Genomic DNA, 15,095 nt, shown 5'->3' with positions numbered 1-15,095 from the left:
TCAAGATTTGAACAAAAATTTATTGAATAGAATTTAGAAAATACAAAATTGAATCAAAAGTTAAGCAAATACAGTCACTTATAAAAAGAGATGAGCATTCAGATTGCACCAACAGTTTGCTCAGAGCTCCCCTAAACACTCCACACAAAACAGATTTTGCCTTTTAAAACAGCTGTACAGTAACTATGAAAACCCTCCTACACTGTTCTTATCTCTGGCATTTTCTAAGCTAAAAAGCACCATATTTTTTCCTTCTTCTCAGCCACAGCTGGAGTCTGCAGCAGCCCCTGCCGGCGCTGAGTATCTGTGTCGCTGGAGTTTGGGCGGGATGGACGTCGGCCTATGATTCTGACGAGAAGGACGAGCAAAGCAGAAGGTCAGAGTGCTGCTCGAGCTGCAGTCGTAGTTTCCATCCTGGTCAGACAGAATAAAAGAAGGAAGTTACAAAAAAAAAAAAATCTTTTGTAATTTAAATGGTTTCTAAATTACCATTGCAAAAAGGGTGAAAACTACACCTTCTTGTGATGGTCATTTAAAAACAACATATTCCACTTTGTTATTATTAATTAAGCAAAAATGAAGCCAGGATGGAAATGGAGAAGAGTTCCGCTTTGGTTGCTAGGTAACGGGGTTGGGCAAGGCTGGGGTTGCTAGGTAACGACACAGTGCCTGTCAAATGCGACTCAAGGTTTTTTAAACTGCTCGTTTTCTACATAGCTAAAAACATTAAATTATTGTAAAAAACGGTTAGGTGTTTTTTTAAGCTCTTGGGCTGTTTTTAGAAGCAGTTGAGGACCAAATAGAAGTATTAAAAACATGCAAAATGTGAATTTTGCATAATAAATCCACTTTGTTAGTTTCAATGGCAGTGCTATTTTGATAATGATTTAAGTAAATGAAAACAAACAGCTTTTTTAAGGACTGAAACCTACAGGTAGGTCAAACCTACAACTACAGTTAGTGTTATAGATCCTAAAGTGCTCCACAAATATGAAACCTTTAAGTTTCAAAACTAAGAAATGTTATCATTTTTTCTAGAAAATTTCTGAGATTAATGTATACATTTCAGAGTTATTTCTATCCACAATTGCCCTAATATGCTGTTGTAAGTCCAAATAAATAGAAGCTGTAGAAGCTGTTAAACAAGAGATTGCAGTGGATGTGCTGAAATCACCCTTAAGGTGACAAAAATTCAGATTTTCCAAAAATTTTATCTTCAAAAACCAAAAGAAATTGATGAAACCTACTTATCGCCCAGCCCTGCCCAGAGGCGGTAGGATGACACGTTTCTTTCCTCACCTCTGTTGCGGCCGTGCTCTGACTGTTTCTGGCTCTCTGGTTCACGCCGCCTCCCTTCTCCTCCCTCTCTCTCTGCTTAATGAACCTCTGGTTGACGATCCGGGTCACGCTGTCGTTCCTCTGCAGCGGTCTGGTCGGCGCCCGCTCCAGGTTCTTCAGCCCGCTCTTCGTCTTCTGGCCCGACCCCGCAGTGGCTCTGTCTGCCCGGCCGCTCACCCGGCGCAGGAACTCGGTCACTAAGCCGCACCGGTTTGCGCTGGTGGATCTGGTGGGCAGCTTGGAGGGGCTCAGGTTCTGGGCTGGGTTTGATCTGGTGCCAGTTTGCCGAGTCCAGGTAAGGCCGTTTGAGTTCTGCTGCGACGGGTGCCACAGCCCTCGATCTCTGGAGCCGGAGGACGACGAAGATGAGCTCAAACTGGGGGGTGAGGAAGGAGATGAGAAGTGTCTGCGGAACGGTTTGGGGGAGGAAGTAGAGCTCCTTCGACCTGCTAGCCCGTCCAGCGAGGTGGAGATGTGCTGGGAACGAGCAGAAACCAGAGAGGACCCGCTTCTCAACCCCTGAGTCTCATCCGTCTGCTGGCCAACGCTCACCATCTGCGGCTTCATGTGTGTCTGCGTACCTGAGCAGGCTACGTCCACCCAGCGGCCTGCTAGCTTCCCTTTCTTCTCCGGGGAGCCGGCGTGAACCATCTGCCTCCAACTGGCCGTCATCTCCTTCATGTCGTCGCTCAGGTTAGCGGAGGAGCCCAGGCAGAGCTGAGAGAAGGATGTCGGCGGCGTGCACCAGGGAGACGAGGTTTCCACAGACGCCCGGTCTGCAGCGGGGCTTTGCTTCAGTTGAGCCAGCTGGACTCTGCGGGCCGATGGGGGGCTGTAGTAGATGCGGAAAGTCGTCTTCTCTGGGGCCGTGTGGCTGCGCTCCGTCGACATCTGCTCAAAATCGAGACCGGGGAAGCTGAGAGGCATGATTAGGTGGTCCCACGTCTTAACCGGATCCTCTCGGTCCAGCTGGGCCGCCTCCTGGCTCAAGTAGCACCAGTTCTTCCTTCGTGGGCCGCGAGGGGAAAACAGCTGTCGGCGTCTGCAGATTCTGTGGAAGCAGCAAGAGAAAAATGAAATAATTAATCAGACAAATTGTGATTAGTCAATTATTTACAGACATTTTGCATGTTACCGTTTACATCTGGAAACTGCGCACACGCGAACAATGCCAAAGGGCAAAAAGGCTCTTCTTCTTCTTGCCATCCGTAGCTGCGCAACAAAATGACCTAATAACCCTAACCCTAATGAAACCTGAAGATGTAGGTATCATTCATTTAGTGCAGTGTGCTGCTGCAAAGGGAAAATAACCGTTGAAAAATAACTCAAAACCACTCCTATTCTTCTCATCTCGCACTCTGTGTCTCGTTGCCATAGCAACTGACTGACAACAGCTCCACTAATGTGTCAGTATTCAACACCAATAAACACGCAAACATTTCCCACACAAAGAACAGAATATTCAGTCTGTTACAGTTTTAGGTTTGATGTTTATTTTGCGATTACTAATAAGTGATCGACACAGGTGATTGATTAGCTAATTTAAACTCCTGCTCTCCTGATGATCAGTAATGGAGTTGCTGTTTAGGTCGTCTTTAACTGAACCAAAACACATCAAATTCTGCACCTCTTCTACATCTTATGACTGTCAAAGTCAAGTTAGCATCAAGCTAGCATAACTGACCCACTTTCCTCTCCATCAACATTTTTTATTATTAAAACTTTTTCCTCACCCTGTTGTCTAGTTGTCGTAGTTTTTACAATTGCTAGCAAAGCAATGCAAACAAAACGAAAACACAGACCTGTGATCTTCAACGTATTGCCCATCATGGAAAATGGCACCAACGGAAAGCTGAGCAAAGAAAGAGAAAGCAAATTAAACAAATGAAGCAAATTAATGTTTCATCTGAACTGTTGATTTTTAACTAAATTCCAACTTAATGCAGATCTACGGCTCATGTTAGCCACTTAAAGTCTCCAGTTCCCTCAATCGGCCTCCTCTAATAAGGTTAGTCAGGTCTGTTTTTCATTTTTTACTCAATTTATTTGTGCAGCACCACTTTACTTAACCTCAATATGTTTTATAAATCTGATACAAAATATACAAACAAATATGTCCAATTCCATAAATATACAGTCCAATACGAAGCTAGTTACGACACAAGGAAGTCAAACTGGCAGTGGTGGGCACCGCTAACTAGGAAGCTAGTTGTGCTAATGCTTCCTATTAGCACAGGAAGCAATCAACATAGTATTTAGCGGATGATAATGCTAAAGCGCTAAAACTAAAGCATAAATTTAGTTTTGCTAATTATAATTTAACTGTACTATATCTCCATATGCAGTATTTATGTTAATATATTGTTTTGTTTTGTATATAACTGACTACATGTATGAGCAGCCATTTTGGAAACCCACCAGTTATGAGTTCAAACTCTCCATGTGGTGCCCTGAGAAATCAGCTTGATGAGTAATTAATTAGTAATAAATGTTTTTTTGTTAATATTTGTCAATCACCAGACTGGCGCTCGAAGTCCACAAACCCGTTTTTTGTTTTTCTGGATCCTCCCTGACTGTGCAGCCCGTAATCATGAATCCGACTTAAACAAATCTAAAAGCAATAATGGTGATAAGTCACATTATGAGCATGTTATCCTGCTGAAGTTGAAGCTGAAACGCTGCCACATAAAGCTGCTGGCACGCCGTTAGAGTCTTTTTATCACTGCAGACTAAATGTTCTCAGTCTGGGAAGAAAGAGGGGAAAATAAATAATTAAATACAATTTTTGAAGTTACGGATGGTTAATATAAAGATCAGGTGTGAACAGTAAAGCAGAAAAGCTGAATTTGGAGAATTTTCCTGCATATAGAGTTTGTATATCTAAACGCGCCTGTCCTGGTTGGCTGCAGCTCCTACAAGAGATTACCCTAAATACTTTGGCATGAGTCTTCTCATGAAGCAGGCAGAGATCATGGGGAGGACTTCCCACTGTGTCAGACAGCCTCACACTCAGCGGGAGGATTGGAGTCTGAGCGGCACCGTTACCTCGGCTGCCTCCTCACACACAGCCGACTTCGCCTTGCTGTCGTCTCGAAGCTCGGCGCTGAGGTCCTGCAGCAACCCGAGCAGCGCTGACAAGGTTTTATCTCTACACTGAGGATAAAAGCAGAAAACGAGGCGCTCTTAAGCAAGCGTTAAAAAAAACATGCAATAAATGACAACTTTTCACTTTGCCATGCTGTACACTAATTATTGTTTTTAGGCATTTATGGAACAAATTAATACAAAGTAGAGATTTATATGTTTATGAAGTGGAAGGAAAGTGAAAATAGTAAGTAGTAAAATCTGACACAAACCACGGAGACCAAGGAACACTTAGACTCTGGAGAAAGTTATGCAGACATTTTTATCTGATTAATCAATTAATCAATTCTTCAATTTCAAAACTTCCACAGGTTTGAAAATTTATCTGTTACCTCTTTTCCTTCCAGGTTAGTTCCTCTAACGTTGCACCACTGATGAAGGATCCACAGAATCTGCAACGACAGCTGCAGCTTCGGATCCCTCCGGCCGTCCACGACTTCCCCTTGCTTCGCTTTCTGTTTCGCCTGCATGCTGCAGACTTCTTCCACATGCAACTCCTTCAAACGTTCGTAGTTTGCAGAGAGAAAAGAGGAAAAATCCCAAGCGAATCCCTCCTTCTGAGGGCCCTTATCGTCGCCCCTGAGGAGAGCATCCATCTTCTCGATGAAGGCCAGCAGCATGGCCTGCAGCAGCTCCAGCGCCTCCGTTAGAGGTCGCTGTGCCTGGACAGTTGAGGTCACGTCCATCGGGGATGTGAGGGGAAATGACGAAGGGGAGCTGTGCCCGTTTCTGGGCGGCACCGACAGAACCTGAATGGCTGAAGTTAAAATGCAGGCGTGATCTCTGAGAGCAAGCAGAAACTCGTAGTCTTTGGCGGCCATCTCTTTAAGCGTAGCGTCAGCTGTTTGGTTAGCATCTCTCTCCTGGCCAGATGGAGGCTCCTGCTCTCCGCCCACCGGACCTTCCCGACCTTTGCTGATCTGCTTGTTCGTCTGCGACTGGCTGCAGATCGACTCTCCCCCTGCATTCCCTTGTCCTTCCTCTGGTTTCTGTCTCTGGGTCGTCATTTCTCCATCTTTAATTGCTGCAGTCAGTGATGGATTCTCATCAGCAGCGTCTTCCTCTCCTCCTCCTCCTGTTTTCTCCCTAAGGTCACACATCTCCGCTCGCAGGCCGCGGTTCTCCACCTCCAGCTCGACAATGCGCCGGCTCAGGAGCGTGGCCTCTTCTTCCACCAGTTTCAAATGAACTTTGACCTCTGCTTCCCTGGCATGGGCAGAGCTCTGTTTGCCCTCAGGCAGCGGGAGGATGTCTACATCTCCGTACGTCGACTGGTACCGGGCCAGTTCCTCTCGCATGGCCTCGCTGTCTGACACCAGCTTGGTCAGCTTCTTACACATGAGAGCCAGCTCTTCTTTGGCAAAGTGGAGTTGGCACTTCAGGTCAGTGCTGTCCTCCTTCAACGAGACAATTGGAGTCGACAGTCAGGAACGCACAAGAGATCTATATATAGTATGAAACAGAAGTGACCTGCGCCATCTTGGTAGGCAAACGAAGTGCAAAGCATAGCGGACCCACGGCTTCGACACCAACACAAAGAAAGTACATTGACACTCTTAACCAATGTGCAGAAAAATATATCAACAAAATGGCTGCTGGTGGGATCGACCCGTTTGAGACAGAGAATGGAAACAAGTCACATGATGTGGACAAGCTGCCTTTGATCTCCTACTCTGACATAGTTCACTACTTAGAGAACACAAAGAGTGCCACACCATGGAGGAGCTTGAAATCTATGGACGCATACAATCAATGTTTTAACGGCTTTGTAAAGGAAGCAAGAACTCTTCAAGGTTCTGGTTCTGGTAGAGTAAGTACATGCAAACAAACACATTGGTTACATGTCCCTATTAGCTTTCAGATAAAAGCTACATTAGCTAAGCTAATTTTGCTAGTTCCACAGTAAGGACTGCAGTAAACATCACTGATACACAGAGGCATAATCGAGTAATACTTATAATTCAGTAATACTTGTAATATACTTCTATTGTTTATAATTTGGATAGAAATGAAGCAAGAGCTAGCTCTAATCTTGTGGCTTGTTGTCATAGCAACTGTCATGCCAGTTAGTTACAGTACCTACCAAGATGGCTGTCAGCTACACATGAGAACTAAGTATTGAAAGTTTCAGAAGAAGAAAATACCTCCATCTGCTGAGAAAGTCTCTTCTCTGCCTTGCTGACCGTTGATCGGATGCTTCTCCTCTTCAACGTGCTCTGAGGAAGAAAAAAACTCTTCTGTTGAGATTTTCAGCAGAAACTTTTAATACATCCTGATATTTCTCTGAACCTGCAGGCAGTGTAACTTGGTTATTTTACTGATTGCTTGATTTTGGAAGTTACTTTAGTTAACTTTCCACAGCTATCGACAAAAGCTTCGGCTGACTCAACAAAATGACAATCAGGGCAACAACAAGTGTAAGGGCAGAATTTACTCTGCTACATTCTGTCCAACAAACTTTTCTCAACCCTCCTGAAGCCCAGTTTTTGTTGTTTGGTACCTTCTGATTTCTGCTTTGCACCACCTGGTGGGACTTGCTCTGTCAGTTTGGTGCTGCAACAACAAATGTTTCTTCAAAGTTCATTTATTTGAAATGTGGTTTCATACTTTGGAAGTCTACATTGCTCCTCCAGTGCATTTGACCAAGTATTTTTGGTTTAGTTTCTGGTGCAAATATCTTAGTGCACTTGAAATAAGATGAAAAATAACTTAAAAGTAACTTTTCAGCAAGATACAGGAACTTGTTTTAAATTAACTCCTTGATGCTGATTAAAAAGTTCTAGTTCCACTGGCAGATTCTTCCTCTCTTTCAATTTTAACACATTATATGTGAAACAGTTTCAGTTTCTGAAATGTTTGTTCTCCTTCACTTCTATCTGCACAGAGTCAGGGTCTGAAACCTTTAAAATCCAAACAGACATTCCTGTCCTCAGATTAGGTGAATAAAACTTGCTTAGAGCCACAAGTGCAGCATGATGTTTCAGAAAAAGACAACTTGTACTCTTTGAAGAGTATTTTACAGTAGGAAATCTGTTATTTGTGCGAAATCATTTTATTTCTATTTTTAGGTGATGAAAGAGAGAAAAACAAAAAAAATTCTCAGAATTCTGACTTTAATCTAATTTTTTCTTCGTTAAAATGCAAAGAAAATATAAAAACGGCCAAACTTTTCTTCATTCTTTCATCATTTCCAGCCAAAGATTATGAAGAGCCGTTGTGGAAGTCGCAGAGAGCCACTTGCGGCTCCAGAGCCACAGGTTGCAGACCCCTGGATTAGGTAATCTAAGTGGATTTCACTGCTGGGATCAAAGAGACTAGCGGCTGTCTCAGAGCCAAAGTGCTGAATCCAGGATTAAACCGAACACATGTCACCGTCCTCCAAGGTGGTCGAGGGATCTAGATGGGTAAAACTCAGCCCGACGGTCCAGTGCTGGAGAATCGTCAATGTTTGGATAAAAACGTTTGATGGAGGTTCTGGGTCAGTGCATGCGGGCACCGACGCCTTTCTGGATGCCAAAATACGTCCTGATCCAGATTTAGCCCAGCTTATTGCAAGCAGAACGACAGAAAGTCGCAGAGGGTCTATTTTTGTAATCTCTGTGCCTTTTTTTCTGTCATCTCAGGCGACTGTGTCAGCTGTGCTCAGGGTTCTGGCCCAAGCATACCAGCGGGCTGCTTCACCCATCCCCGGCACCAAGCAGCTGCCGCCCGGCCCTCCTCTCATATCACTGAGGGTCGCCTTACCCAGGGATGAGGGGACAGCTGGCTGGATGGGTGCAGCTGTGGTGGGTAACGGAGAGGATGATGCCTGACCACAAAGATGGACGCTTATTACAGCTGAAAGCTTCACTTTCATCTAATGTATATCTGATCATCAATGTCATACAGGGGTGGGTGGAGTAAGAGTAGCCCTACTGTTTGACCAGAACAGCCTTAATGACAATATTATATTGTATAAAATGGAGCGAGAGTGAATGGAAGCAGCTGAAAGTCTCACTTTCCTACAATCAGAGGTCAAAATACCCAAAAAAATTAGCTCAAGTAAGAGTAGCACTACTTTAACATATTCTTACAAAAAAGTACAACATAACCTTCCAAGAAAATACTTAAGTTAGAGTAAAAAAAGTACTTGGTAAAAAGGCGACTCAAGAACTAAGTAACTTATGTAGAAATTTAAATGAAAATATTTCATATAAACAACATACAATATCTTGCCAAGTATTTTAGGTCTAGTTTCTAGTGTAAACACCTTCGTATATGTATATGTATATGTATATGTACATATATATGTATATGTATATATATATATATAAAACATTTTTTAAGTAAAATTTACATGCTCTATATTTAAGCAAACTTATTTTCGAAATGTCACCTTGCGCAATTTTATGGTTAAACTGATGACTTTTAATAAAAGTCACCTCTCTGGCTTTCTCCACCTCACTCTGCAGGACCTGCTTGGCGACCTCCAGCTCCTGCGTTTTCTCCCGCAGCATCTCGTTTTCCCACTCCAGCTGGGAGTTTTTCTTCTGCACCGCCTCCAGCTCGTTGTAGAGGCGGAGGGAGACGCTCTTCGCAACCTGCGAGCGAAACGAAAAGATGGTTAGCAGCAGCTGTTATGTCATATCCTGAGTAACAATTGTGACTGTAGGAGGCGCTGTTGCATATTTAAAAATATTTGGTATTTAATCAATACTAAATATTCAAACAAAACTGTTTCTGCTAAGTCTCTCCTTCCTCCGAATAATAAAATGTAACGTTATAATATTAGTGGTCAGATAGTTAGGTTTTACTTTTTGGAAAAAGGAGTGAGGTAGCAGGTTTAAACATTTAAACATTAAATATTACATTTAATAGTTACAGTCAGAGATGAACAGAGTACCCAGACATTGAACTCAAGTAAAAGTAGAATTATTTCAACATATTTTTACTCAAGTAAAAGTAAAATTAGTATTTGGTAGAAAGTCTACTCAAGTAAATGTAATAAAGTAGATGTAACTAGTTACTACCCATCTGTGGTTACAATATATGATAAGTCATAATATTAGCAGTCAGATGTGACCGATGATTCTATGTTTGGATTTTTCTTTTTTCCCCCCCGGCCCATAAAGCTTAAGTTTTTGACGAAGCATAGTGTTGAAATGCAACAGCGTCACGATATGCAGTGGTAACAGAATCTGGTGTAACACCGGCAACTCCAGTGAGGGAAAAAGAAGAGCGGGTTGCTTCCACTCTGCAGTGGTGTCGTTATTTTTAATGAGCGCGTGCAGCGTGGTTTCTGCAGCAGCTGGTCTTGGCTGACGCACTTTACAAGGAAATTCTTGTGACGGGAATTCTCCTTTTGAGTGGATGCAGAGGGGGAGTCAGAGTCAGGCCAGGCACCGTACTGAAAACATTCAACAGTCGCTACACTTTTATGTTTCTGGTAGATGGGAGAACAAGTCAGCTCCTAATTACAATCCTGTATGTTAAAAATATAAACAGGATGCATGAGAAAGGCTGTTTTGACATGACTGCAGTCATGGTGAGCAGCAGGAATGACTTTATATCAGAGCAAACATCCATGATTCAGGCTACAGTCAACTGATTGAGCTCTTCCAGTCAGTATGAGCAAGAATAAAAGCAATAACAGGAGAAAAGGTTTCGAAAGTCAATTTGATGATTCACACAGAAAAGGTTTGAGCTTTTACTGTTAGTTAGTTTTTAGATCGCTAACCTACAATTATTCTCATGATTAATTGGATAAATCATTGGCATATTCTGCAGATATTTTATTTAAAGTTGCAGCATGTAACATTTATGAAAAGATGTTTTTTATATATTTGTCAAAACTGTCACCATAACAGTTTAACATGAGACGAATAATCTGTGGAAAGATCGATCTCCTGAACATCCTTGTTGAGCTACTATTACTGTCTGAAGAAATGTAACGCTCTCAACCAAAAACAACCAATCAGAGCCAGGAGGCGGGTCTTAGCGCTGTCAATCAACTTCATGCACTTGCTGCTAAACTTGCTAATGACAGAGAAACAATTTACCATTACAGAAAAACCGTTTATCCGTCAGGTAAGTATCTTTAGCATAAAGAAGGGGGGAGAGTACACAGCAGTGATTGACGGCGCTAAGACCCGCCTCCTGGCTCTGATTGGTTGTTTCTAGTTTGCACTGGGAGAAGCCAAAGCACCTTGATTTTTTTTTTTCACAGATTCTGTCTCATAACAAACTGTCACAACATAGTTTCAGCAAATATGTTGTAAATTTTCATCTGGAATTAAAGTACATTCATTTAGTTATATAAAAAATATTTTTTTAATAAAAGTTACCTGCTGCAACTTTTTATACTATATTATAAATATTATAAAAAGATTAAGAAAGGAATTGAATAATGTGCTCATTTGCATATTTTAAACAAGAAAATAAAGATTTTATTGTCTAAAATACAAAAAAAATTTCTAACACTGACCTGTAAATCTTAGCCTTTTCTGCTCGACTTAACATAAATACAGTACAGGGCTGATCTGTTGATTATTTTTTGGATTAACCAAATAATAGCAAAAGATGCTTAATAGGAGATTATTTTACAGAACTGAAGCTAAAGCTGCCCTGCGACAGACTGGCGACCTGTCCAGGGTGACCCCGCCTCTCGCCCGGACCGTTAGCTGGAGACAGGCACCAGCAACCCTCCTAAGATAAAAATGGTTTTATTTTTATCTTTATACATTTTTTTTATGTTTTTCGTACAGGTTTGGTTTCTTTACTGCTCTGACTTTGTTTTTGTTTTGTTTTGTTTAGCAAATGGCCTTTTTTGAGTCTCTATACTCCAGTTAGCGACTAATCAGTATCTATATTAGTTGACCGTTATTTCAGTAATTGATTAATCACGATTAATCACTTCAGACTGAGCTAGTTTTAGCTTATTCCTGCCGGGTCCAGACCTTTATGTCGTGCTCCAGGCTCCGGACCAGCTCCCCGTCCACCTGCCCCGTCTGAGCCACCCGGATGCTGCGCCGCTCGGCCTTGCGGAGGCGATACTGCAGGATGCGACACGTCTTCTTGGCCTGCTCCAGCTGCAGCCGCAGCTCCTGCAGCTGGTACACCTCCTCCTCCTGGAACATGTCGCGCATCTCCAGCATCTCACAGCGAAGCTCCTCCACCTCATCCTGTGGCAAACAACACAGCTGGTATGATTCAAGGAAAATAAAGGGGCTTTTTTGAAAAACAAAAAATGTTTTTTGGTCAAGTTTCAAGCATGAATCAATTAACTGCACGATAAATTAAAATAAATTAAACAATTTCCATAGTTTATGATTTTTCTCTTTTCTTTCTTTCTACCAAAAACTGGAGGACAAAATTCTTCAGTCTGGTTTCAGCCAGCTCCTTTTTCTGAAGGGCAATTTTGTTTCCAAAGACTTCATAATTAATTTTATTTGTTGTTTTGTTTATTTATTTTGGATATTTAAAATGTCTTCCAGTTCCAGTGTTAAATATTCATTAGAAATTAAAGTTTATTGATCTTAAAGAATGTACTTGCATTATGCTATTATCATTATAGTACTAGAATGCGATCACAAAACAACAATATTATTGTTTATTAAAATAACTTCTAGGAAAATTTTAGGTCCAGCAAAATGTATTCTAGTGACAGAACTAGTTTGAAGATATGTTTTGTTTTTCTTCTCAAAGTCCAGAGAAGGGAAGGAGTTTAAGATTCCTCTTTTCATTTATAGAGTTGCTTTTTACATAAATACCAGGTTTTCTAACAAAAAATGAAGAAGAAATAATTATTATTTAATAATGCAGTTTATTATGCATTCAATCTTTACTTAGAAGTTATGTTTTTCAGGTTTTAACTTAAAAATAACAGGAAGGTCCCTAGAAGTTGGAGGTTTCTCACCAACCCTGACCACAAGATCCAACATTTTGGTGAAAAATAAACAAATTAACAATAAAACTTGACGTTTACTTAGAAGAAAATATGCCAATAAGCTCATCTTTATTGGTTTCTTAGATATTGTGATCAATAGTTGAATTGTGACGTGTGAGAGAGGACGACTGGAATGCCAAAATTAGAATTTAGTTGCCACACATGAACATTGAAATTAAAGGACACTCCGAAAATAGTGCAAACAATTTAAGATATGCAATAAAAGAGAAACTTAGTGATAGTTACGATTATAAGTTATTCCAAACGAAAACCAGCAAAGAGAATTTTAAAAATTAATAATAGCGCACTGAGTTCCGACTTACTTTCAGATACTCGTTCTCTGACCTCAAGTCTTCAACCTCCCTCTGCAGCTCCTCGGTTGTCTCCCCCATCAGGAGATCCATGAAGGCTGTTTTACCCGAACCGAGCCCCGCTGCCACCGCCGTCGCATCCGGCTGGAGCGCGCAGGTATCTGCCGCTGATTTTGCGCAGCAAGGCGCGTCCTGGCGCGTCCCCCCGCTGCCCGGGCTCTCATAAGCTCTGCCGTCGATCCAGCTTAACTCGTTATCGCTGCTCGGAGAGTCGCGCTTGTTGCCCTCCGAGGCGCAGTCGGAGATCTCCGAGCTGCTGTCCGAGGAGGACAGCTTCCCGGACAGGCAGCCGGAGTCTTTGCTCAGGTCCTCCGAGGCGTTGCTGGCGTCCGACAGCTTCCTCTGTGCGCCTGGGCTCCGGTGGCTCTCCGCGGGGACTCCAGAGAGTTTCCCCGCTTGCTTTCTCTGCGGTCCGGCTGGTTTCATGTCTGCTTTACTCTCCCACTGACCGGACTGTGTGTCCTCTTCAGCGGTCAGATCCTTCTTCTTCTTCTGGACCAAACGCTGCTGCTGCTGCGTCCTGGACTGCTTCTGACTGGGCGTAGACTTTGCGCTTTTATCACCGTCTTTAGTCATTCTCTTCTTCTAGTTTTTAAACAATATTATGATTTTTCGGGGTGAAATACCATGTTTCAGTGTTTTAACTCACAACTCACTGCTGGAGGATGTTTGGCCAAGAGCTCTGCATCTTCAGAACTGAAACTTTTCCACCGCGCGTAAAGACAGAAATAAATCGTGGTGGATGAAATGACTTCCGGTTACAGTGCAAAATAAAACGCTGCACGGTGATTATTGGTTATTCCCACTTTTAGTCACTTTTCTCAACTTTCTTTGCAGCAAAAACAAATTACTCAATATCTGAGTCATGACTCCTCACGTTCTTATTCCGGTAAAGGGTTTGGAAATTTAATCTCTGAATAGTTTTAAGGATAATCCTAAAGTTTTCAGTATTTTTAAGCCTCTCTTGAGAAAATGTTCTAGAGTTTTGTTTTCTGGACTCATTTCTGTTAAACTAAGTTTGCATGATCAGCCTCTTTCAGAAAATGTTTATGTTATAAAAAAAAAAAAATTACTTTCTACATGTTTGGTGAACAGCTTCCGTCACACTAACAACTTTTACATTCAGAGGTATATGAAGATTTGTAATGGCGTCATTATTTTAAAACCCACACTGTCTGCAACAAATGAAAGCAAATTAATTCATAAACACACTAATTTGTTCTGAAATTCATTGAGTTTTGAGCAACTTTTTCTTAACGTGTACTTAACTCTATATACACAAGATCTATATACATCTATAAGATCCATCCATCCATCCATCCATCCATCCATTTTCTTTTACACCCTTGTCCCTCAGTGGGGTCGGGAGGGTTGCTGGTGCCCATCTCCAGCTATCGTTCAGGGCGAGAGGCGGGGTCACCCTGGACAGGTCGCCAGTCTGTCGCAGGGCAACACAGAGACAAACACACTCACACCCATGGGCAATTTGGAGAGGCCAATTAACCTGATAGTCAAACTCCATGCAGAAGGACCGGGCCAGAACCTTCTTGCTGCAAGGCAACAGCTCTAAATTAAAAAAAGAAACTATTTGGTCATCCAAGACCATCACTTATTAAAATAAATGAGGCCCACATTTCCTAAAATATAAATATAGTGGGCATCAGTAAAAAAGAAAAAAAATATTTTATTCAGTGGTTTTTCAGATTCATGGTATTTATTTTAACAAAAATTTGGTAGTTTTACTCAATTACGTTTACTTGATTTATTTTTTTAAATTACTTTTATAGAAGTATTCTTACTATGCTGTATTTTTTTTTACGTGAGTTGTTGTATTGAGAAGTATCTGTTACTTTAGTAAGATCTTTGGATATTCCACTGTTAGTAACTTCACTGAATGAAAACAAGATTTTAACCAAAAATTCATCAGACACTGTCACACACCTGCAGTTTTTGTTAAAGATTTGTGAGTTTTATATTGAAAGAAACTGAAATTATGGAAAAAGAATTTTTGCCTGATTTTGTTATATTGTAACTATGTTATTTATATGAATTATTTTAATTTTGGTCCTTAAAATACCAAAATTTCCACATAACTTTATATTTGAGTCCATCCGATGAGTAATTTTTAAATCAATCAATCAATCAATCAAATTTTATTTGTATAGGACATTTCAGCAGCAAGGCATTTCAAAGTACTTTACATAATTAAAATAAAAACAGCATGTGAGAAAGAGATTTTATATTAAATATTAAATAGTTGGTGTTTTGATCAGTTACTCAGTACTTGAGCAGTATTTTATTTCTTTTTTACTCTTACT

At 41.3% G+C, this 15,095-nt stretch overlaps 1 protein-coding gene across 1 annotated transcript; it reads right to left on the bottom strand.

The window, feature by feature from the left end:
• LOC106916682 (uncharacterized) lies at positions 1–13,939 on the bottom strand. The gene is made up of 9 exons (XM_014985134.2): positions 12,730–13,939; positions 11,418–11,642; positions 8,904–9,062; positions 6,627–6,698; positions 4,815–5,879; positions 4,384–4,491; positions 3,141–3,190; positions 1,300–2,389; positions 1–414 (listed from the first exon to the last, which is right to left on the bottom strand). The coding sequence occupies exons 1-9, from the start codon at positions 13,351–13,353 to the stop codon at positions 259–261; spliced, it is 3,549 nt and encodes a 1,182-aa protein (XP_014840620.2). The 5' UTR covers positions 13,354–13,939; the 3' UTR covers positions 1–258.
• Positions 13,940–15,095: the final 1,156 nt, after the last annotated feature.

The sequence above is a fragment of the Poecilia mexicana genome, unplaced genomic scaffold (assembly GCF_051168715.1).
Source record: "Poecilia mexicana isolate PSO_F unplaced genomic scaffold, ASM5116871v1 scaffold_7, whole genome shotgun sequence".
NCBI classification, from domain to species: Eukaryota; Metazoa; Chordata; class Actinopteri; order Cyprinodontiformes; family Poeciliidae; genus Poecilia; species Poecilia mexicana.
The sequence above is the reverse complement of the archived record's forward strand: the minus strand, read 5'-3'. Positions and strand labels throughout refer to the sequence as shown.

Excerpts from the sequence above, each read along its gene's own strand:
- LOC106916682 (XM_014985134.2), bottom strand. The coding sequence starts at position 13,353 with ATGACTAAAGACGGTGATAAAAGCGCAAAGTCTACGCCCAGTCAGAAG. Across the intron at positions 4,492-4,814 it reads CTAACCTGGAAGGAAAAGAG|TGTAGAGATAAAACCTTGTC; the intron begins GTAACAGATAAA and ends TTTTATCCTCAG. Across the intron at positions 3,191-4,383 it reads TGTGTGAGGAGGCAGCCGAG|CTTTCCGTTGGTGCCATTTT; the intron begins GTAACGGTGCCG and ends TTCTTTGCTCAG.